This window comes from Macrobrachium nipponense, chromosome 1 (genome assembly GCF_015104395.2).
Source record: "Macrobrachium nipponense isolate FS-2020 chromosome 1, ASM1510439v2, whole genome shotgun sequence".
Taxonomy (NCBI): domain Eukaryota; kingdom Metazoa; phylum Arthropoda; class Malacostraca; order Decapoda; family Palaemonidae; genus Macrobrachium; species Macrobrachium nipponense.
This window is the reverse complement of record NC_087200.1, coordinates 14,195,450-14,221,567: the sequence shown is the minus strand read 5'-3', so window position 1 is coordinate 14,221,567 and position 26,118 is coordinate 14,195,450. Positions and strand designations below refer to the sequence as shown.

Sequence of the window (26,118 nt, the reverse complement as noted above, 5' to 3'; positions counted from 1 at the left end):
AAAAACCCGCAAGTTCAATGCCTTTGGCGTAAAAACCTGTAAGTTCAATGCCTTTCATATATGCAAAACATGGGTTATGCAATGCATAATGGGTTGAATACTTGCATATACTACTTTAGCAACCTCTGGCGCGGCGTTAAAACCCGTAAGTTCAATGCCTTTTATATATGCAAAACATGGGTTATGCAATGCATAATGGGTTGAATTATAGTACTGTGGTAACCTCTGGTGCGGCGTAAAAATCCGTAAGTTCAATACCTTTTATATATGCAAAATATGGGGCATGCAATGCATAATGGGTTGAAATGGGTTATGCAATGCATAATAGGTTGAATTCTTGCATATACTACTGTGGCAACCTCTGGAGTAGCGTAAAAACGCTAAAGTTCAATGCCTCATATAGTACATGCAAAATATTTGATTTTGGTGTGGCAGGAGGGAAGATTCCATCTCTCTTGGCTAGCTGATAGAGCTGAGAATGGGGAAGGGTCCATCCCTGGCAAAAATAAAACCCCATTCGATGACACTCCATTGGCGAGGATGCCCCAGGGGTGAGATCGCTTGCGATCGCTAAAGGCCCATAATTATATATATTTATATATGTATATATATAAATCATTCAAGCTACAAATGTACTTGAATATCTAATTCGCTCTACCTCAAAATTGATATATTTTCATATAATAATTTCGTTCCCTCATGGGATCGAACCACCGTCCAGTGGATGGGAACGAAATCAGGACGGACAGTGACGTTATCAAGTCGGCCAACAGAGAGGCTATAAGTTTATATCGATTCTGACCTTACAAATCACCGTCGAACTCGGTGTTTTTGTAATTAGAATCGATATGAAACCCCCTCTACCATGTTAGCCAATTCCGAGGTAGAGCGAATCACATATTAAAGGACATTTGTAGCTCGAATGATATATATGAATCACGGTGATGTGATAATTATTCATAACAAGGCTACATGGGTCAAACGTTCGAATTGGCTAACATGGTAGAGGGGGTTTCATATCGATTCTAATTACGAAAACACCGAGTTCGACGGTGATTTGTAAGGTCAGAATCGATATGAACTTATATCCTCTCTGTTGGCCGACTTGATAATGTCACTGTCCATCCTGATATCGTTCCCGTCCATTGGACGGTGGTCGATCCCATGAGGGGACGAAATTATTATCGACTAAAAATTCCCCTTCGGTACATATATCAATTCCGAGGTAATGCGAATTAGATATTAAAAGACATATTTAGCTCGAATGATATATATGAATCACGGTGATGTGATAATTATGTATATATATAAAAGTATATCATATTAAAATTAATATATAATATACTATACATATATGTAAATATGAATATATACATTTATATCTATATATAGAGATATATATAGATCGATATTATACCATATATATATATATATATAATATATAAATATATATAGAATATATATATATAATATTAATACATATATAGATACTATATATCTATATTATATATATATATATATATATATATATATATATATATAGATTATATATAGAATATAGAGATAATATATATTTAGATATAGATATAATATATACTATATAGAGATATATATATATATATATAATAGATATATTATATATATATATATAATATATATCTATATATATATATATATATAGATACTATATAGTATGCCTATTATATATATTCTATATATATATATATCTAGACATATATATAGAGATACTTATATAGATCCTATATTATATTATGAGACTATATATATATAGACATATCTATATATATATATATATATATATGTATATATATAGATATATATCATATATATTGTATATATATATAGATATATATAAATATATTATATAGATATATATATCTAATATATATCTATATATGATAGATATATATCTATTATATATATATATTATAGATATATATATATATCTATATATATATAATATATATATATATATATATATATATATATATATATGGCTGACTGTCTGAGTGAGTGTTTGTGTGTGTGTGAATGTGTACTAGAAATGGCGGTACATATATCAATTCCGAGGTAGTGCGAATTAGATATAAAAGACATATTTAGCTCGAATGATATATATGAATCACGGTGATGTGATAATTATGTATATATAGAAAGTTATATCATGTATATATTATATTATATAACATACAATAATATTGTAAATATGAATATTAACTTTTATATCTATGATATATAAGATATATATTATTATATATATATATATATATATATTTATATATTAATATATAGAGAGATATAGATATATAGATATATATATATATAATATATATATATATATATATATATATATATATATATATATATATAGATATAGAGGACTAGACATATATATATAGTATATATATATATATATATATATATATATATATATATATAGATGTATGTATATATATGTATATATATATAATATATATATATATATATATATATATATTATAATATATATATATATATATATATATATATATATATATACTATATATATATATATCTATATATATAGATATAAAGTATATATTCATATTTACATATATTTATGTATGTATATATATATAATATATTACATGATATACTTTTATATATATACATAATTATCACTGTAGGCAAGAAACAGTGTCAACAAATCGCTGTAAAAGTTACAAAGAAGGTTACAAGTGCAATAGTCGGTACCAATCTGGCTTGAATTGTAAGAATAAAAACTGATATAATATTTAAAATGTCACATTTTATACTTTATTTTTAATTTTGATATATAGTTACATAGGTTTTAGAAAATAAAATTTTACTCAAGAACACGGTTTGTTTTTCTGTCAGTTCATTACTTCACATGAGTCAATATCTTAAGGAAATAATGAGCTCTGAGCTCACACTGAGAGGGTAGAAGCTAGTTAAACACACACACACACACACACACACACTACACACAAGGACCTGGGTTCGTTCCTCGGCAGGGCGGGGTTGGGGATTTGTGACCCGTAGCAGGATCATTTCAGTCAATATGCCAAGAAAATCTATCAAAATTTTAGCCACTTTGTAAATTGTCTGCGATTTTTAGCTGATTTATAAACTGACTGGGTGAACCAGGCAATTCACAATTTGTCTGTAACATATATATATATATATATATATAATATATATATATATATATATATATATATATATATATATATGAGATATATATATATCTATATATATAGATATATATATATATATATATAATATATATATCTATATATATACATATATATACATACATATATATATATATATATATATATATATATATATATATATATATATATATATATATATATATATATATATGTGTTACAGACAAAATTGTGAATTGCCTGGTTCACCCAGTCAGTTTATAAATCAGCTAAAAATCGCAGACAATTTACAAAGTGGCTAAAATTTTGATAGATTTTCTTGGCATATTGACTGAAATGATCCTGCTACGGGTCACAAATCCCCAACCCCGCCCTGCCGAGGAACGAACCCAGGTCCTTGTGTGTAGTGTGTGTGTGTGTGTGTGTTTAACTAGCTTCTACCCTCTCAGTGTGAGCTCAGAGCTCATTATTTCCTTAAGATATTGACTCATGTGAAGTAATGAACTGACAGAAAAACAAACCGTGTTCTTGAGTAAAATTTTATTTTCTAAAACCTATGTAACTATATATCAAAATTAAAAATAAAGTATAAAATGTGACATTTTATATTATATCAGTTTTTTATTCTTACAATTCAAGCCAGATTGGTACCGACTATTGCACTTGTAACCTTCTTTGTAACTTTTACAGCGATTTGTTGACACTGTTTCTTGCCTACAGTACAGTTCCACTTAGCATAACCTTGACCACCAAACCTAGATGATTGCTGTACTGCCTGACGTAGTCCTATCTCCTTGTCTGCACTCACTTCGCCAATACAATACAGTTGCTGGCTACAGATATCAAATTGGCTCCTACTGTAGCGCCCCTTGAGTATTCCACCTGTCATTCCTAGTCGATACATGTCATTTTCGTTACGATCTAAAATAACACCGATAACATTTCGTGGATCACCTTTTCCTCGATCAACTAATGAGATGAGAATTGTCACGTTATCTCCTGGATTACGTGGGACATGTTCTACACGACTACGTTTGACCACGCGCTCAGCTTGAGCTAACTGACCAGCTGCTGCTCTGGACCGTTGAAGTGTTATGTCTTCTTGGAGCTTATGAAGTCTTCCTTGAGGATTCTGGCCACAGGATGGACTGTCTGGATAGGCAGAGCCCTCTGATTAATAACAAAAGAAAACATTTAATAAATGGTGATAGACTTCCCATGTGGTTTGGAACTTAGCCAAATTAGTTATCAGTTACCTTTTAAAATTTTGTCTGCCGACTGTACATCTCTCGGGGTGATAATGAATTCCCCCTTCAGGTTCGGTCGGGCTTGAAGTTTTGCATTTGGGTACTTTTTTTCAAGGGCTAAAACAGCTGCATAAGATGTCTGGTCTTGCTGGGATACTGCTCTGAAGTTGGGAAGTGCCTGAGACGTCGTGGTAGGTGCTTCAGAAGTCGAGGGGTTAGAAAGGTTGATGATACTTGTAAGGGCTTTTTTCCGTTTCTTTTGGACTTTCTGAAAGCCTTGGTCATCAAGGGAGGGCGGGTCCACCTGCTGGGGGTCAGGAGACGTCGGCCGCTTCTCTGCCATTGTCGTCAGATGATCCTCGACAGCCTTTGTAGACTACCGATAAAGTGAGCCGCTGAAATTCGAATATAATAATGAGAATTATGGCGCAAGGATGACGTAACGTGTCACGTCGCGGTTCGTTCATGATCAGACTTTTTGAATCACACACACGCACACACACACACACACACACACACTGTTGCGGGTTCGTTCATGATCAGACTTTTGGGATCACGCGCACACACACACACACACACACGCCCTCCTGCCTCAATAAAAAAAAACATCCTAACTAAGCTTATGTACCAAAGGCATCTGGCATTCACTGGGGGGGGGGGGGTTCACTTTTTCGAGTAATATGGTTTAATACTTCTTAACTTCACTTATTGAGGAGAAAGAGAGGAGGGGGGGGGGGGGGGGAATGGCACTACTTCACTGGTCATACCAGTTCGTGGGTTACCTATCCAGATATATAATACATTAATATAGTAATACTGCGAGTTGATAATCAGTCTGTTCTTGATAAGAGCAACGACATTTTTAAGTACATCTTTAGCTGATTATCTGCCATATTAAAAAAAACTTCTGATTGTTGGTTGTGAATAGAAGTAAATGAGAAAATTAAACGTAAAAAAACGCATGAGAATGAACGACTCTTAAAATCAGAAATGAAATAAACCAGGCAATGAAATAATAAGCAAAAATATAAAAACATAAAAACATAAACTCTGGTATTATCTACAGAAAAAAAGAGAGAAAACAAAAGACGACGCAATGACCAACCGACGACTCAATAAATAATATTCTCAAGTGATGCCGAGGAAAATAGAAACTATTTTCAGATGTTCAATTCCGACTTGTGATAAATGAAAATATTCTCGAGAGATTCCTGTTTGGGGGAAAAATGGGACGTTCGTTGTTATCACGGACACCAGGTTATTAAAGATATGTGAGTGCAAGAAATGAGTTTTTACTCCAAGAAAAGGATTCTTTTTATTTTTTATTTTTTTTTTCGTTGTCTGGGATCATAAGACTCTCTGGTTCGTTATTAAGAAAATTTGGATCATGCCAAGATCAGCAATCCACAATTTTTCAAGACAATAAATTATATCACTTCGATTTATTCTGATTCCAGATGTGAAAAGAATAAATTATTATTTTTTTGAATGAGAAAAGGGAATTTTTATCATACACCATTTGTCATTATGTTACTTTCCGTCATTATTTTCGCTTACTCGGGGAGTAAGCCTACAAACTATCTTGTTGTTGTTGTTGTTGTTGTGGGGCTTTGATTAAGGTCACCCAGTGTCACCTGTCTCCCTTCACCTTTAACCCCGACCTTGTTATAAATATCCTTCTATCGCCGCACCTCATATGAGTTCTGGATTTCAACGTCCTACAGCTATTATGAGATTATTCTGATGGATGTTTTTTGGAAGGTAAAATAATGCTCGGATGACAGTATTTCATACGCCATTTATTTTCCAAATGTTTACAATTTTTCATTACAAAAAATAAAAACATGGCTATATAAAAGACTAATGAACAGGAGACATCGAAAGTGGTGGGCAGGGGGTTACGGTGCGGGGGTGGGGGGGATGGTTAGCTGAGACGTGACCGATCTGACCAGGTCTGAAGACTGTCCCCAAATCATCATTATATTAATGCACCGATGCACATATTTCACTGCATTTCATTTCACAAAGAGTTTCGGAAATAATATAATAAATATTCTATAACATAAGAAATATAGCGAATTGAAATACTTTTTACAAGTAGTCTAGATGGTTGTGAGGGGTGGAGCGAAGAGGCCCATCACACTCAAATACTGGTCTCTCAACTAAGTTATGCCATAAATACAAATCTGTAGTACTAGATTAGCATATCCAGTAATATGTTCTATCCATAGATTAATTAATGAAATAATATCCTTGCAAAGTTGATGCTTTAATGACTTATACAACGCACGGCTACAAAACCTGGTGTGTAACATCTTTGTGAACAGATTCGAATATCATTGGTAATACAGGTAATTATAGCCCAGTCAATCTAGGGCACAAATAGATACAACATAGCACAAGTTGGTAGAGTAGCCATTTGCGGTTTTGTGATCCCAGGCCACATCCAAATAGCATATCAAACATCTGCCATTATTTATATAGTCAATCCAGGCGATATAAGACGGAGGACAGAATGAGAGAGAGAGAGAGAGACGTGTTTATAGTATAATTAAAAAGGATATCTTCGTCTGAATAATATTAATATGAATAGTCAGTTCCAACAATATTTAAGGCATTTTTTATTTAGAAAATGTGACAATGATTAAAAACAATACGATTTGATAAAAATTCATAATAATTATTTACCAAACAATATATGATAACATGTTTCTTAAAGAAGAAGGTCTCAAGTATATCTCAGATTAATAACTAAACAGGAATGAAAACTCTCTCTCTCTCTCTCTCTCTGCCCATATATATTTCATTCAATATTGCATTTCTTTGCGTGATTACCGTAATTTCCCTCCTCCTCCCTTTCGAACCATTCTAACTATGTACTGGTTGTTTGAACGTGGGCCACTTTCAGGGCAAGAAGGGCATGATCTCACCGAGCCAGGCCTGGGGGGGCGACACCGCTTTTGTAACTGACTGTACCTGAGGACTTCTAGGAGCCAGTCGACCTCAACTAGTACTGTGCCCAGGGCGGGGTCATCTTTGTGTAGACCTTGCATGCCACGGACTATTCCTTAACTGCAAGGATCCCACAAAGCAGTAATCATCTGTGCAGCTCTCGTAACAGGTAATGAACTGACAAGCATTTTAATTAATGCCAGCACTATGTGCACTCTTTATTAACCCTCTTACGCCGAAGCCCTAAAAATCAAAACGTCTCCATATGCGGGCCCGGTTTGGATGGAGCGGCGGAAGTTGAAAAAATAACCTTTTTTTTTTCAAAAAATCACAGCGCGACGTAGTTTTGAAAGATTAAGAGTTCATTTTTGGCTCCTTTTTTTGTCATTGCCTGAAGTTTAGAATGCAACCATCAGAAATGAAAAATAATATCATTATCATATGTAAATAATGCGATATATGGTAGCGAAAAAAAAAAAAAATTCATACATAATTGTATTCAAATCACGCTGTGCAGAAAACGGTCAAAGCTAACCAGTTACTTTGTTTTACGTTGTATTGTACACTAAATTGCGATCATTTTGATATATAATACATTGTAAAACAATAAAAGCAACACCGGAAAAATATTATCACAAAATGATGTACGAATTCGTAACGCGCGGACGTAAAAATAAATTTTTTTCAAAAATTCACCGTAAATCACAATATTGTTCTAGAGACTTCCAATTTGTTTCAAAATTAAGACAAATGATTGAATATTATGATATTGCAAGAGTTTTAGATTAAAATTGCAGATTTTGACCATTTCGGACGAGTTAAAGTTGACTGAATGTCGAAATTTTTATATATATTTTTTTTATATGCACATATTTCGGAAATGGAAACAGCTACAACCTATAATTATTTTTTTGTTGTATTTTTCATGAATTTGCGCACATTTTGATATATGAAACTCTATAAAACGGCTAATATGAAAAGGAGCAAATATTAGGATAATGCGATCTACGCATTTCGGAGATTTTCGGCCGCGAAGCGGCGCGCGGAGGGAAGAAAGATATTTTTTTCAGAAATTCACCATAAATCACAATATTGTTCTAGAGACTTCAAATTTGTTTCAAAATGAAGATAAATAAATGAATATTACTAGACCGTAAGAGATTTAGCTTACAATTACGTTTTTCGACCATTTCCATTGCATCAAAGTTGACCGTACGTATTTTTTTTCCAATTATCGTAATTTATATGCAGGTATTTCAGAAATGAGAAAAGCTACAACCTTTAATTATTTTTTGTTGTATTCTTCATGAATTTTTGCACATTTGGATGTATGAAACTGTATAAAACGGCTAATATGAAAACGAGCAAATATTAGGATAATGCGATCTACGCATTTCGGAGATTTTCGGCCGCGAAGCGGCGCGCGGAGGGAAGAAAGATATTTTTTTCAACATTCACCATAAATCACAATATTGTTATAGAGACTTCAAATTTATTTCAAAATGAATATAAATAAATGAATATTACTAGGCCGTAAGAGATTTAGCTTACAATTACGTTTTTTTGACCATTTCGATTGCGTCAAAGTTGACCGTACGTAGTTTTTTTTCCAATTATCGTAATTTATATGCAGATATTTCAGAAATGAGAAAAGCTACAACCTTTAATTATTTTTTGTTGTATTCTTCATGAATTTGCGCACATTTTGATATATGAAACTGTATAAAACGGCTAATATGAAAAGGAGCAAATATTAGGATAATGCGATCTACGCATTTCGGAGATTTTCGGTCGCGAAGCGGCGCGCGGAGGGAAGAAGAAATATTTTTTTCAAAAATTCACCATAAATCACAATATTGTTCTAGAGACTTCAAATTTATTTCAAAATGAATATATATAAATGAATATTAATAGGCCGTAAGAGATTTAGCTTACAATTACGTTTTTCGACCACCCATTTCGATTGCATCAAAGTTGACCGTACGTAGTTTTTTTTTCCAATTATCGTAATTTATATGCAGATATCTCAGAAATGGGAAGAAAAAAAAAAAAAAAGCTACAACCTTTAATTATTTTTATTGTATTCTTCATGAAGTTGCGCACATTTTGATATATGAAACTGTATAAAACGGCTAATATGAAAAGGAGCAAATATTAGGATAATGCGATCTACGCATTTCGGAGATTTTCGGCCGCGAAGCGGCGCGCGGAGGGAAGAAAGATATTTTTTTTCAAAATTTCAACATAATCACAAAATTGTTCTAGAGACTTCAAATTTATTTCATTTAAAATGAAGATAAATAAATGAAGATTACTAGACTGTTATGTATTTTGCTTACCCAAAAATACCAACATAAAAAAAAATTAAAGATATATATATATAAATATAAATATATATATATATATATATATATATATATATATATATATATATATATATATATATATATATATATATATATATATATGTGTTTCTTTATTTATTACATTTTCCGATTCTGGTACGAATACATAAATAAAAGGAATGCAGGTGACACTTTTCTTTTGCATACAATGAAATATCGTATTCATGCATAGATACTGAGATATAAAAACTTGAAAATAAATAAAAAAAATAAATATAAAACAAATGCAGAATACTCACTCCTAATCCTGACTCTTCGTTCTATTCTTGTTTTCTCCCTCCTCCATTGAAGAGTCTTGCATTTTTTTCCTCTCGACATGACGAGGTACAGGTGGAGGAGGGAGACGCGCGCCCTTACGCCGCTGGGATAGGGCGCGGTTCCGTGCGCCCTCCCTTGTCCGCCGCTGAGTCACACTCCAATAGAAGACCGCACTGTGGTATTTGCGGTCACACTCCCCGAACCTGCATAGAGCTATCTTGCAGGTGCGACAGAAGAACCGGGTTCTCTCCTTCTGCCATTCATATGGCACACCCGGCACCGTTTTCTTTCTGCCTGCGCCCTTCTAGGAGATCCAGTGTGTGATCCCCTGGCATCAGCCGACACGGAGGGTCCACTACCCGACGAGAAGGGGCGCGGGTGGGGGCGTCAGCAGGGGCGGCGGCAGCAGGGGCGGCGGCAGCAGGGGCGTCAGCAGCAGGGGCGGCAGCAGCAGGGGCGTCGGCAGCATGGGGCGGCGCAGAAGGATGAACCGAAGTAGGCACCCATAAGGTCTGCCCTTTGCCTCTATGGGTAGATCTACAGCTCGGGGCAGGGGGGCAGACATGGAAGGCCACTCATTGGGATCAAAGTTGATGAGGGCTTCCCCGGCTGCTCGAGGAACTGCAAGTGGCTCATCCTCCGTAGATCGGGACCGTAGTACCCACAGTAGAGTACGTAGGCATTTTGGAGGGCCAACTGCAGAATGTATTTCAGGAGCTTTTGGGTCCATCTCCTGGTTCTCCTGGCGAAGGGATAATATTGGATGAGTTGATCAAAGAGATCAACTCCTCCCATGTGCCTATTGTAGTGCCCAATGACGGTAGGGCGCTCTACACGAAACTGCTCATACACAACTCGGCCCTGTCGACGCGTCTTCTTACCGCTGCACGATCTCCTCTTGGACAGGTTCATGGCTCGTCGTAATCATGGGGACGAGTCGGACACCCTTCCAACAGATGACGAAGACAGCTCCCTTCCGCCGCCACTGTGTCTCTCCTCTTGCCAGATGTTGCTGATGGCTAGCGTACCTCTTGAGGGAATTCGGGGCCCCACGCACCAACCGAAGGGTACCACTGACGTGAACACCTGCATCATACATTTCCTGGGCCAGGGATACCGAGTTATAATAATTATCCATAAACAGGTGGTGGTATCCCTGGTTACGGAAACGATCCACAAGCCCGAAAACAGTTTCACGCATCGTGGAGAAGACCCCGGAATACACCGAAAAGTCCACGACGTAGCCAGTGTTGGCCTCGGTAATAAAAAAAAATTTCACGCCATATTTCTTCGGCTTCTTGGGGTTATACACTTTGATGCTTAGATGTCCTTTGTAAGGCATCATCCCCTCATCTAAAGAAAGGTTCTTTCCAGGAATCACGAGAGTTTTACAGCGTTCACGAATATATTCCAACACTGGGCGCACTAAAATGAGGCGATCAGAGTTATTCCGGGGTATGGCCCTTCGGTTGAAGGCATTGAAATATCTGTCCAACGCCAGGAAAGTATCACGGGGCATAATGCCGGGCACATTGGGCGTACTTAAAAAAAAATTACGCCTCCAATACATCCTGACGTCGGCAGCAGGAATCAATCCAAAAAAAACGTGGAGCCCCAAAAAATGCGCCATGTCAGGGAGGTTGCAGCCTCGCCAGTGATATGATAATGTCGTGCGTAGTTCATCACGGCAATACCTGGCGTAGTCCGCCGTCTCTGCTACCAGGTACTCCAGCAATTCCCTCGTAAGGAAAAGCTGAACAAAACCCAGAGCAGTCAGGGGAACAGGTACGGTGAGCCCAGGATTTGCCGTAAATGGATGCATGGTAGGTGGTGTGGGGTCCTCTGTCCACCCATCGTCGCTCTCGGACGACCCTTGGCTAGCACGACTATCCGACCTTCTACGTGCCCCTGCGCGCGCGCGAGTGCGGGCACGAGCGCGGGCACGATTTCCCACACGAACCCCCCTCACTGGCCCATCTCCCTCACTCAAGCCTTCGCTTTCTGTATCCCCATCATCATCGGCAACAAAACTTGATCCTAAATCATCGTCCTCCCCCTCCTCAGATTCCCCCTCATAAGCACTAAAACTACTAAATTCTAGTTCACTTTCGGGATGTGACCCTCGAACGGACATTGGGGGCAAATAATCCTCGTCATCACTATGATCGGGAGTAATGTCCTCGTCACTGGATGACCAACCGCCATCAAAATGAGGACTTGCCAAATGCTCTCGATCGAGCTCCGATAAATAATCGTCAATGTCCCTTGGTTTGAGCCCTCCCAAATTCCTACGAATGCCCCTAAGGACGGCACGATGCTTCCTTGGGGTTACTAACGGCAAATGAGACACATTCGAAGCACTTTCATCGACACGTGGTCGCACAGAACGGCGTTGAGGAGCGAGGTCAGGTTGGGTGCTGGTCCTTACCGCCAGCATCCAAGTCCAAAACTCTTCTAACACGATCCCTTCCGACGGGTAAAACGCGCCTTTCGCGTGTCATACGACGGTCAGACATCTCTATGAACGTTCTGTACCAACACAAATGTTCAAAGTCTCGCACAAGCTCAGTCAAACACGATTGCGGCAAAAGATCGCTGACGGATGATGCTACGATGATGCTGGCTGGAGCGAGAAGGAAGGATTCCGCGCATGCGCACTTGGGTCACGCTTTGAAACAAAATAACACCTCGATCCGTGAACTCCCAGCATCCCCCAAGGCGCGTGATTCAAAAGTTTTCGGCTGGTAGGCCTATAAGTATTTTTCCGCGAATTTAAAAAAAAACTTTTTTGAGTCGACGTATGGTACGTCCAATCGGCATACGGGAGACATTTTGACTCGACGTTTAATACGTCCAATCGGCGTAAGAGGGTTAATCCCACCGTCCACAATGTGGACTCAGCTATGTACGTAGTACGTACTTAATAAGTTGCATACATAGAAATGTCATTTTTATAATTAAATTTTAAGTATACTTTCCAATTAGTTACATAATCAAAGCCCTCCTGCCTCCCCTCTCATGGATAATAGGGCATGAACAACTGAAAACCATTGCTGAGTTGGTTCCTCCCTCCCCTGGTAGTGGGTGGGGGTTCTTACCTAGCCAAAACAATATAGCCTTACCACGAATTTTCAGAATTTCAGCTGCCGAAGATTTAGAAACTATAGCTGTGTAACTACTTGGTAAGTATGGCTTTGGAGGCTAGAGGTGCAATAATTGGAGATCGTCAGTGGATGGTGATCCGCATGCTCTGTGCACATCTTGCAGGGGGCAGGGTTGCAACCCGGACCTAACTTGTGACTGTGTTTCGTGGTCCTCTGTGCAATGGATGAGGGTTACCGGGAGAAATGGTACCACCGGAAGGGCTCCAGAGCGCCGTTGGATGGTTTAACTCCCTCGGTGTGTGACCCTTCATCCTCGTTTCTGCCACCCGGTGAGCTTCCCTGCCCTGATCCCTCCTCCTCTTCCTCCTTGTCCGAGTCGTTGAGCTGGGAGGAGATAGGGATTCATGATGCCATTGATACGGAGGCCTTGGTTTTCCCTCGGAGCAACCAGTGGTCCCCTCCACTGATCTAATTGTCCCTTCTTCAGGTTTGACTGAGGAGCAGCCCTCAGACCTCTCTACAGAGGGCCATTCTCTGGGCCTAGCTGCAGGTTTTGCTAATGCACTTGGCGGCTCCAGTTACTACCCACGTAAAGGAGGCCCCCCCTCCACTACCATCGCCATCACCACTACAACGTTCGTGAAGATGCCACACATCGTGTACTGCCACCACCCCACTACCACAACACCCTCGGTAGCAACTCGAACCGCAGCATCTCTACCGGTACCGCCAGGTGTGGTGTCTTCCCCTACAGGCATCTTGACACATCCAACCGTCATCACTGTGTCTGATGTTTCTGAGGGCCCGTTGCACATGCTAAGGCACTGGTAATGGTGAACCATCGACCACCACTGATGGTTGCTCCGGCGTCGGTCGCCCAGTCAAACCCAGTTCAGGAGTTGCAACCCTCATCTTGGATGAAGGACTTCACAATGTTCCTGTAAAAGGTAACGAAGTAGTAGTCCCATAGAAGGTTGTGGTTGTCGCCAGCTGCTGCCTCACCTTCTCCTCCTCCTAGAACCCCTCGGCCTAGGAAGAAGAAGGGTACCTCTCCTCCTCATAAGAAGTCTCGACATGAGCCTATTCGGGATCTGCCTCCCTCTCCGGAGGAAGCAGAGGGTTCTCTCGTCGGCTCTTCCTCACCTGCAGGTGGAGGTACTAGCCCAAAGACGCACATTAGACTTTCGGTTTTGGGAGCCAAGGGAGCAGATACCTCGGTAACTGCTCCCTCCACTAGTATGAAGAAGCACGCTTTGAAGGCTGGTGCTGTGTCGAGGCTTTTGTCTGACAGACTCCTCAAATGTGCAAACATCTTCGGAAGTTTGCATATCCCTTTACTGACTGAGGTTCCTCTTCCCGTAACAGTAAGGGCGCAGGACGAGAGAAAGGGAAGAGGCACCTGAAGAGGCGAAGGTGAGGTCCCCTGTTCAGACTCCTCCTGCAAGAGCTTCTATCACGAAGGACTCTGGAGCACATTGAGAGAGAATCGGATACCCTTGTTGGCAGGCTGCTTACTCGAATGTAAACTTGTTGAGTTCATCAGTACAAAATGAAAAACGAGCTGAAGTAATATTAACAAGATTACGAATAGGACATACAAGACTAACCCACGAGTATTTAATGATTACTCCACAAGGGGACATCCCTCACTGCAATGTCTGCAATACAATTTTAACAGTCAAGCATATTTTATGTGATTGCCTAATTTTTAATAGACAAAGAAATCTATATTTAGGCAATAAATCCTTATCAGAAATACTATCAGTCAGATCATTTTTCTTTATGTAGAATATTAATATTTTTAAAAAAGACTAATTTGATTAATAAAATTTAACATTTATACCCTTCTGAAATAGTTGATTTTTGTCATTTTTATCTATTTCAGTCTTATATAAGTTAAATTCATATTTTTAATTCCAACCTAATCTATCACTTAACAATCATCCTCATTTATCATTAATTTGTTGAGATTCATTAAATACCATTCCATCCCATTTCACCTTGTGGACACGCATTTTACGTGCATATTTTTTTAAATAATTTCCTACCGAATGTTTTCGGACCAGCAAGAGTAGCTAGACTCATTGGGCTGGTAAATCTTAACTTTATAATAATAATCGCCCCCTCCCAATTCCCCATCGTGTAAGCGTGTGAGAGACAGCAAAGCAGGTCGAGAGAGTGGCTCAAGCCAAGGCCTTGGGTCAGCGATGCTGAACCGAGTACCCGGCCAGCCAAACGAGAACCTCTTTGCTACTGTCAGGATAGTGCCTCCCACCAAGGCCGCTATCTCAGACCTGTATCACGACCGTCATCATATGAGGATACATTCAGCCTACTTCCGACCACCCAGCGAATAGGAGAGGCGAGAGTGCCGGGCCTCCCTCACCTGTTCCCTCAACCTCCTGGGGCTACACCGGGAAGCATGACTCGAACAGGGAGGACTCCATTGATCATACAGACAGGAGTACTGCTTCTCAAGCTTGAACTCCTGGCTCAGTCCTCGGACCAACTAGGTCATACCTCCTCGATGTGGGACCACCTTGACGTGGTGAGGGGGCTCTTGAACCCTCGGAATCTGTTCCCTAGTTTGAGTCCAAGAGTCTTCGTAAAATTGATTGGATATGAAAATAAGAAAAGATATCATAGCTGGGATTCGGTTTATATCCAAAGCTAAATAGTCCGAATGAGTACAAGATATCTGTCAGAAAACAGTAATACTCCATTGTGAACTCCCAAACCTCCTATGTGGTTAGTTGCTACAGCTAAGAAGGAAACTTTCAATTATTATTAGAAGTTCTGCAAGCACCTTCAGGAAAATGTGGGCGGAATAAAGAGGAGATATATCTAGATTTGGAAATGGTACTGTGCTCATACATGCTAGGTCAAAAACACAAGCACAAATTCTATCTGTAATAAATCCTTCTGGGCATGATACGAGGTGTAATTTTTGACAAGATTTATGAGAGTTCACGGAAAGTGAAATCCTTGAAATGAGCCCATTGAAAGTATGGAATATGGTGATGACATCCATTGCTAATATGATAATTTTGAACTTTGAAGACCCTAATGTTCCATGATCCATCCCATGCAATCCTTGAAAACGAAAGAGTCTGAGTAAGACCCTACCTCCCAATACCTATTCAATATCTCAACTGTTTCAAGTTTGGCCGTTCATCAAGAGTTTGTAGTAACGAAAAAGTTGGTATAAATTGACCCTGACCACGGTACATGTTCTCAATTAACAAAGTGTAGTAATTGTCAGCTCAACCATAAGGCTAATGATAAAAATTGTGAAGCATGTAAGTATGAACTTTCAGCACTAAAAATGCTGAACGTATTAGCCTAGGATATACCAAACAACAGTTAGGCCAATAAGAGACCTAAACCCTATACCCCTTATTACCACAAGGGGACCAGTGCGGGCACCTTTTCCTACAGTAGGTGTATCAACCCCTGTGCCTGTTGCTGAATAACCACTGGTTCCATGCAACGTAAAAACACCGTACAAACAATCAACCCCTGTGGTAAAGGCCCAGGTATCTGGGTCAGGTGGTCGGTCACTGAAAGCAAGAGCACACCACCAAAGCAGGCAAGCTGCGTGTGGTTGGAAATGAGTCTCCAGATGATGAGACTCTCCAGTCATCTCTTCCATCTCCTACTTTTAAAGTAGTCAATCTATCACAGGCAGAATCTCTGCCTGATCTAATGGAGTCGGAACAGTTAAGAAACCCCAAGAGAGGAAGGACTTCTTCAGGCTCTCCCCCCATCTACTCCAAATAAATATGCTTCAGTATATAACAACTATTGTGTGCTTTGCTCAAATGAAGTAAGTACTTCAATGGAACATAAAAACCAAGGTAAAGAGACGGCTCAAATTACAAAGGTGAATATTTATCCTCCTAAAGTCAATCAGACTAGGAGAAATAAACATCACAGAGCTAGTCATATACAACCATCTATTTCCAGGGCTTTCAAATCAGCTTCATAATAGCGTTATTCAACATCCTACAATGGGACTGTAAAGGATTGCATTCTCGTGCTGAAAATCTCAAGGCCCTCCTAAGAGAAACTAATCCTGGTGTAATTTGCTTGCAGGAAACTCAATTAGGTCCAGAGAAGTGGACGTAATTATGAGATCATCTCTACCCCTCTAGTGGGTGATCGAGCACATGGAGGAGCTGCTATTATTGTGAGCAAATCACTGGAATGCTCGCCTGTAGCCCTCAGTACAAATTTACAGGCTGTTGCTCTTAAGAGCACGTTAGACAAGCAGATTACTATGTGTGCCATCTACCTGCCTCCTACGTTCTAACTTCACAAATGTTAATATATGCAATCACTTGCCTTTAAATGATGGTACTATGACTTACCATAACATATATTTTAAATCTTACTCTGCTATTGATCTGAGTATATGTTCCTCCGCAATAGCTTTAGATTTTATTTGGTCAATAAATGAATTTTCAAATAGCAACTATCTATATCCCATTCATTTAAAGTATGCCAGAAATATCCCTAAAGAAATGGAAGCCGTTAGAAACTGTCTGGGAGAAGTATAAAAAGGAAACCCAACTAGATAAACCATATGAATCTTTTAACAACCACATAAAAGCATATGATTATTGGACAAACATTGTTTTAGCCAGTGCAGAATCCTCTACACATTCCAAAAACTACTTGCAAGCCAAGGAGGCCAACACGACGCCTCAGTGGCGTGGCCTTGGTGGCCGCGAGTTCAATTCTTGGGCATTCCATTGATGGGTCAGAGATGTGTATTTCTGGTGATAGAAGTTCACTCTCGACGTAGGTCGGAAGTCACGTAAAGCTGTTGGTCCCGTCGCTGAATAACCACTGGTTCCATGCAACGTAAAAACACCATACAAACAAACAAGGAGGCCAACAGTTCCATGGTGAGACAAAAATGTGCCACCATAGGAAAAATTACCAGAAGGTGCTACAAGAAGTAATATATCAGCGAGCCATGGCAAAACAACGTGCCAAGAAAGACATTGGAGAAGGCACATCAGGCAACTGACCCCTTAATGTAGAGATGACGGTGGGAAAGAAGAAGAAGTCAGACAAATGTGGTCTTCTTTGATTTGGGAAAAGCCTACAATACTACTTGGCATAGTGGAATTCTTAAACAACTACAGAAAATGGTTATTAAGGGCAACTTAATTCGGTTCATTCATTCCTTATCCAAGAGATTTATAAAAGTTAGAGTAGGAAACTTTCTACCTTCCGCCTTTAGACAAGAGGAAGGAGTTCCACAAGGAAGCATTCTCAGTGTGCCCCTCTTTGCTGCTGCTATAAATAACATCTTGGATGAAGTTCCAAACTCTGTTCGAGCGTCATTGCTTGTGGATAATTTGGCCATTTACTGCACTACCTACGATGCTATATCTGCATGCCGATGTCTACAGATAGCCATTGATTCTATCTCCAAATGGGCCAAGCTGAATAGGTTTAAATTTTTATCATATAATATTTCCTGCCTCGCAGATTTAGATTATCTATACATTAAGCGTAAGAAAAGATTTTAAAAATGTGCTAGATGCCTGTTAATTCGTGAGTACTAAAGGAGATGAGCCACCCATGATTGCAGCTGGTGATATCTTACAAAAACTAGGTGGAGGATTTTGTCGAATAACTAAAACGATTTCTGCATATCTTTGACGACACGCTGCTTCGTACTTTACCTTTGGTGGCCTTTCTAGCTGTCAGCCTGTCGAATCTAATCAGGCCAGCCGCAATTTTGGGTGCCTCATCTCCTTTAGTACTACCTTCACGAACAGGCATCTATCAATTTTTAAAAACTATTCTTACACTTAATGTAAAGATAATTTAAATCTGCGAGGCAACAGATTTTATATGATACAATTTAAGTGCTTCTATTGGTGGTTAGTATACTAGACTCAGAGTGAATATACGGACACATTGCAGTGAATACCGCACCAGCAACTGAGTTGCAACCTTGGGGTTTTTTTCACCGCATATATTCCATTGCGAGCCATTTATGATCTCCTGAGGGGTTTATGTCTTTGTCTGAGAAATGTAGAAGAGTTCTCTATTAACTTTGGGTTTGCGTTAGATTAAAAAGTGGTGGTATATCAAACGCGAGTTCGCCATGTACTACAGACTATAATCACAGCATTGATGTTTTGAAATCCCAGAATTCGTATAAGTTATGACTAATACCGTGCTTTTTAATGAACGCTTTTTTTTTCTAGATTTCATTACATTACATACTAGGGTACTACTATTCACTAGGTTGTGGATGAAATAAGAGCATAACATTTGTGACATTCTTGCAGAAAATGTTGTCGGATAACCGGTTTCGAAACTAAGTTAGTTGGACATTTTATTTTGTATTTCATTCCTCACACTGTTGAATTGTGGAACAGTTTCCCTGAGGATGTAGTGCAATTAATGTATTACTTTTTCCATAAGTGATCTCTTCTTTCTGTTTCCTATTAGGTACCCTCTGTTATTTCTTGCTAGTGAACACCACATTCTTTGGAAGCTTAAATTTCAAGTCGGTGACCCTTTTGGGCTTTTATATATAATGTATAGATTATTAGGGTACAATGTGAAAGTTGAGAAAATAAAAATTTTACTGATATACTTTATAATAAATATATAACAGTGGCGTAATTTTAGGTTTATTTTACGGGGTGGTGGGCAAATGTTCAGAACTTATATAGTGTGGTCGGGAGCACACTTGTTTGCTGCTTTATTAACACTCAATACAGCTCTTCAAAATGCTCCAAGTACTCTTAGGGAGGTAGTGCCGTCAGTGCACCTCATTCAGTGTAATGTAGGCATTACTTAGGTTCTTTGCAGCGTCCCTTCGGCCCCTAGCTGCAGCTACTTTAATTCCTTTTACTTTATACCTCCGTTCATATTCTCTTTCTTCCATCTTGCTGTCCACCATCTCCTAACAATTATTTCATAGTGCAACTGCGAGGCTTTCCTCCTGTTACACCTTTCAAACCGTTTACTGTCAATTTCCGTTTCAGTGCTTGGCATTATGCCAAAAATCCATATAAATCAAATCAAACAAATACCAAAGTTCTGAACCTTTGTCCTCTCCCCCAACAAGAAAAATCTGAAATAACGCCACTGTTATAATTATTATGAAGGTAGCGTAGCCGTAAAATGTATCCAGCGCTGGGAAATGTGACATCGTGTTGTTCATAAGATTTTCGTCGGATCAGAGTATGGCTCTAATCGGATGCTGACTCCATATATGCATTGGCTGTAGAGCGTATTACGACGGTAGAATAGAATAGAATATGGAATTTGGCGGGCCAAGTATTGAGAAATTGACAGTAAGGCAGTTTGAAAGGTTTAACAGAACGAAAACCTCGCAGTTGCAGTACGAAAAAATTATCGTTAAAGAGGATGGAAAGTCAGATATTGAAGAAAGAGAATAAGGGCGGAGGTATAGCTACAGTAAAGGGATGCTGCAAAGACCCTATGCACCACATGATGTTAAAACCAAACCAAATACTGCAACGATGGTCTAAATAATTTTTTAACACGCATGAAGAAGAGTATCATTTCTCGGTCTGCGATGAGTCTGTAGCAGTGTAGCTTTTTACGCTTTGTGTTGACGGTAACGAATACTAGCACCGCAAGTGTTGCGTATGTGTTTTACATCATGTTATCGTAACTTATTTTCGCTTTCAACAATATAATATTGATAAAAACGAAAAACATACATAGAATGAATGAATACTTGTCGACCTTTTTCTTTCCATACTACGAATATCAGTTCGTATCTGTAACTTTATGATTTAGCTATAATACACATAGTGATCCTTTCCAAACTGTTAGGTACAGTGACTATGGTAATATTATTAAAGAAAGAAAGGGACTCCAAGAGAATCCATGGACAAAATTGCCACAGACATGCAAAACTAAGCCATAACTAAACGGATTATCTATATAAATAACAGTATGACGGGGAAAACAATTTGATTATCCCGGTTTTCGCACATTCTCATTACATTTGAAGTCCTTCTAAAAATAGAAAACACAGACATAGTGTTGTATATAGGATGATTTAATGGAAAATTGTGATGATTTATTACCAACACCGATATCCGGAGATAACTGAACATAGTTCTACGAAAGAGGTTGATTTCTTAATATTAACCGAAACTGAACCTCTTTATATTGACATGGGTGGGTTAGTTGAGGTGTGTTCATTAATATTGTAAGAACGGGAAACGCGGAAGGAATCACATTCTGTGAATATTATATCACGCAAAATAATATCGAAGTACGAATATCTAATGTCATAGACAGAATTGTATGTTATTAATATTATATCTATTAAGATTTTTCACACGAATGAAAAATTCACGTAGAAAACTTTCAAAGGTAGAGGCGAGGCGATTGAACGCACTTGAGTCATGTGTTGCCTTGAAGATATTGAACGCGGCCGCGGTTGATGATGAGTCACGGGCAAATGTCATGGTAGGAGCTTCACCTCCGACTACCTCGTTCTTATGTATATAAATTTATGCGTATCGTTTCTTTTAGCGAGTGATTTTCAATTGCCGTCATGATGGCTGACCGGAAGGCTGAGCTGGAGAGGAAAAAGGCCAAATTGATGGCCCTGCGGGAGGAAAAAGAGAGGAGAAAGAGAGAAAAGGAACAGAAAGAGGTAAGGTTTCTTTCCCGTAAGACCCTGTTTTTCCCTACTACTATATATCGCTCGAGCGTCGAGTTCGAGTTCGACCTTTGAACGCGTTTGCTTTTCTCCCCCTTTGGTCGACGCCGCAGCTTCCTCTTCATGTCATGATCATCGACGTCTCGGATTTGAAAAAGCGGGGTGACCGACGGGGCCAACAGCAGCAGCAGCTGTTAGAAGGCCTACGCCTCTTAGTGGTACGAGCGACGAGACCGAACCGAATTTATTCATTTATCTATTGAATGATTTATTTTGCCGCCGTTTGGTTCTTAATTTTCTGTGCCTAAGAAATATCTCCTAGATTAGATATTTTTTCCGAATGATTTTCGGCATTTTTCCGTTGACCTACGGAGCATTTCCCCGGCCGTAGGTTGATGCCCTAACCTACGGTAGGCAGACCTGACCTAGGTACTTTATAGGTCACCGCAAGCGCATGGCGAAGTAGGGTCAACCCCTAGACTGGCTTTCAGACGCCTTAAAATGCTTACCATCTTTAGGATTATATTAAATTACATCCCTTTTACACATTTTTGTTCAATATAATGTTTTACATCAGATACTTTAGCCAGTGACCTCTTGAGTAACCTGGACATACTACATATTGAGAGGCCGACCTAAGTAACTTATGTATTTTTTTTGCTTTTATTAGTTTGAATTTAGGTAAAGCATGAATAGACAGCTTTGACAGTAATAGTGTGTTGAATTAATGATATAATTCTGGGCAATAACTCCGCACAGACTGCAAGGAATAGTCCCGCGAATACGACAGCCACTTGGGATTTGGGGCGTCAAATGTATTTTGCCATGTTTAGTACTGGCCCCTGTGGATTAATTACAGTTGACCCCCCAAAAATAATAGTAAATTCTTAATAAGCAACCCAAATGCTATAGGAAACTGTAATTTCCAAACAAATTGAGAATTTTATTCCTGGCCTACTATGATTACGGTAAGTCATAACGTCACATGGGGCGGGTCCAGTCGGCCAAAGCCCCAAACCAGGGTAAGGTACAAAGTCTTAAGGGCCTCTTACCCCGGACGATTGAATGAATGATTGTCTGAACGACTGTCTGTATCGTTCGCAAAAACATTGTGTATGGGGTTGTCTGAATGCAAAAGTGCACGGAGTTTCGTGGTCTGAATGATTTCAGCTGGAATCTGTCACAACCAGGCTGCTGGCTTGCGCTTATGTCTTTCATACACGGGTCGTTCAACCTGTGTGTTTGTCTGCCAATATAATCCTATCGTGCGTGTCTCTTCTAGCCTCGACTGAAATCTGAGCGAAGATTGTTCATAATATCTGAATAGTGTGTGGGTTTGTTGATAACGACAATCGTTCAAACAATCGATCAGTGTATGGGGCCCTTTAGGATAGGTTAGGTTAGGGGAAGGTTAATTTTGGATAATAATTTTTGACCCAACCAATTCAGACTTAAAATATGACCTAGATTTATTAAGTAGTATAGGCTAATAAAATGGAATTCATCCTAACCTAACCTAACCTAGGATGCTAGGTCTTAACTTATGCCCCTTTAACTTACATTAATGGTTGATATTGGTCTCTTTGTTTGCATATTGCTGAGAAGTAAGGGAAGGCGACTGACTTTCCTTCCACCTTCATGGCTTCCTGGTTTTGATAAATTGCAATTAGACACTTGGATTTGTGGTTCAGAGATGTTTGCAGACTGATTGAAGGACACGAAGTAACTAGATAAAACTAAGAATAGTCTAGAAATGTTCTGTAAGTAACTTAAGCTTCACCACAAAGAATGTCTTGAAAGCTGCTGAACTGCTTAACAACAACTATGGTACAATCGATTTTGTAAAGTATACAAAGTATTCATACTCTTATTCATGTTGTATTGAACTTTTTGGTTCTAGAGGTCCTTTATTCTTCACACTGTTGGATTGTGGAACAGTCTCCCTGAGGATAATGTGCAATTAAAACTTCAAAAAGTTCACATGAAGATGCAGTGGATTACTACCCTGATAGAAATCTCCTTTGCATTTAAATAATATGTAGTACTTAAATTATTATCTATGTATAAATTTGTTAATTTCCTTTTTTTATTTTATGAGTGAGACCTTTTCTTTCTGTGTTTTCCTTCCTAATGAACACCTTAATATTCTTAAGCTGGCCTCACACTAGGCCTTTTTTCTCGAGCAGCGAGCCGTTGCTGCCGAAAATCGAAAACCGCGAGCTATTAGCTCGAGATTTTAGCTTTCCAACAGAACAGGAAGCAGCCAACACGAGCTGCGAGCCACAATGTAGTGTCAACAAACAAGATGGCTGCTGCTGATAGGACGTACTCTCAGACCTTTGGCTTCTCTTCTCATGGGCCACTCTCGAACCACAAACGTTTTTAGTTACTCTTGCATTCATGTAAGTTTCCGAGAAATACACCACTGCAGCACATTTTGCCACAGTCCGACAATTTCTGGCCGGCATGATGGTTTCAGCTGATCAGTTTTGTTTACTTTTTCCCACGGCTCCTCGAAACCACGAGTTCCTAGTGTGACGATACAACACTTTTGCTCGCGAGCATCGGCTGGATGCTGGCCGAAACCGCAAGCAAGAAATGACTAGTGTGATACCAGCTTTAGGAAACTTGAGTTTCAAGTCAGTGGCCCCTGTGGGGTTGTTCCATATGAATAGGGTTCATCGTCGAAATAATGATATTAATAATGATAATGATATTTAAATTATTCATTTGTCCTTCACACTCCATAATGGTCAGGTGTTAAAATTGCCATTATTTTGCCATTATTGATGGTAAATTTCTTGTTGCTGAGAAATTAACCCTTAGTGGATGGGTAAGGAAATGAATATGCAGCTCCTCAGGCTGGGTAAACTTTGAGGTCGGCCAATTAAAAAAAAAAAAGTGTAAAGAGGAAGATTGCAAATGCACATGGTGAAAGAAAAAAAAAATTCAAAAAAATTTTTCCTACCTTCCACAAGAAGTTGAAAATGACTACAGGCAGTCCCTGGGTTACGACGGGTTCGGCTTACGACATTCCGAGGTTAAGGCACTTCTCAATTATATTCATCAGACATTATTTCCATGGTTACGACACCTACAACGCTGATCTGGCAGATGAAATATGACACCAAAAATGCAAAATAATCAATATTTGAAGGTTTTTTTTTATGAAAAATGCAATAAGAATGCAGTTTACATAGATTTCAATGCACCCAAAGCATTGAAAGTAAGGTTTTCTTGGGATTTTTGACAATGTTCTGGCTCACGACGATTTTCGGCTTATGACGTGTCTCAAGAACGGAACTCATCGTAACTTGGGGACTGCCTGTACTTACAATCCCTTGTGGGACCTCTTTTACAAGACAATCATAAATTTTACCAACTTATATATGTTTTTTCTAATAAATAATATTATTTCTTTTTGTAAAATTATGATTACAGCTCACACAATATTAAAACATAAAAAATAAAATCCGTAACAAATTCATAGCATATTTGTTAAAAAATATTTACGTAAATTTACTGAAAACAAGGAATCAGTAACTTTTTTTATTTGTACATGTGTTTTGTAATATTTCTTTGCATTTTTCTTTGCAAAATTACATTTGCAACCGACAAACTATTGTAAAAGACAAGACCAAAATTCAACAACAACCCCCTTGGTATATTTATGAGCAAATATACAAAAAGACGTCATGTGTGACAGAGACGCAGTACATTCTCCCTTGAAGTCAGAAACAGAACTGAAGTCCTGGGATGCCAAATTCATGATTTTTGCCAATGTGTAAAATTTGCCTTTAGTGAATTTATGGGCCATAGAAGTACAGGCGGTCCCCGGGTTACGACGGTTCCGGCTTACGACGTTCCGAGGTTACGACGCTTTTTCTTAAATATTCAATGGAAAAATCCGTCCTGGGTTACGACGCTTGTTCTGAGGTTACGACGCTGACGCTTCCGAAGGCTCCGAGTTAACGACGCATTTTAAAAAAACCGCATACTATGATAAAAATCCTTTATAGTTTAGCACAGTATATTAATAAAAATAAGTTTCTGGTTAGATTACAACAAAAATTTTGAGATTATGATGATTTTCGACACTTTTTATGTTGTATTTTTCTATGTTTTTTAGTGACGCCTCATATGTGGAACTAGTTTCCGAGCGACAATGAATACATACTAGTTTACATATAACAGTCCAAAAGCGCAAATAATGAAAAAATCATTGCTTGTTTCCAGTAATAATAACAAAACGAAGTTTCTGGTTAGATTACAACGCAA

At 38.7% G+C, this 26,118-nt stretch overlaps 2 protein-coding genes across 11 annotated transcripts in view; one reads left to right on the top strand and one right to left on the bottom strand.

Annotated features, from left to right (window-relative positions):
* Positions 1-26,118, bottom strand: part of LOC135219140 (large ribosomal subunit protein eL6-like) — a 102,336-nt gene that overhangs the window by 75,422 nt on the left and 796 nt on the right. The gene's annotated exons all lie outside the window — the stretch shown is intronic.
* Positions 21,606-26,118, top strand: part of LOC135219137 (cytoplasmic dynein 1 intermediate chain-like) — a 181,950-nt gene continuing 177,437 nt past the window's right edge. For 4 of the 10 annotated variants that reach the window (XM_064255643.1, XM_064255642.1, XM_064255638.1 and 1 more), the window contains exon 1: positions 21,608-21,834. In XM_064255643.1, the coding sequence (XP_064111713.1) occupies positions 21,733-21,834 (102 nt within the window). In that variant the 5' untranslated portion in view covers positions 21,608-21,732. Of the gene's footprint in view, positions 21,835-21,914; positions 22,059-26,118 lie in introns of those variants that run through there. The other 6 variants (XM_064255639.1, XM_064255633.1, XM_064255644.1 and 3 more) reach the window with 4 other exon arrangements.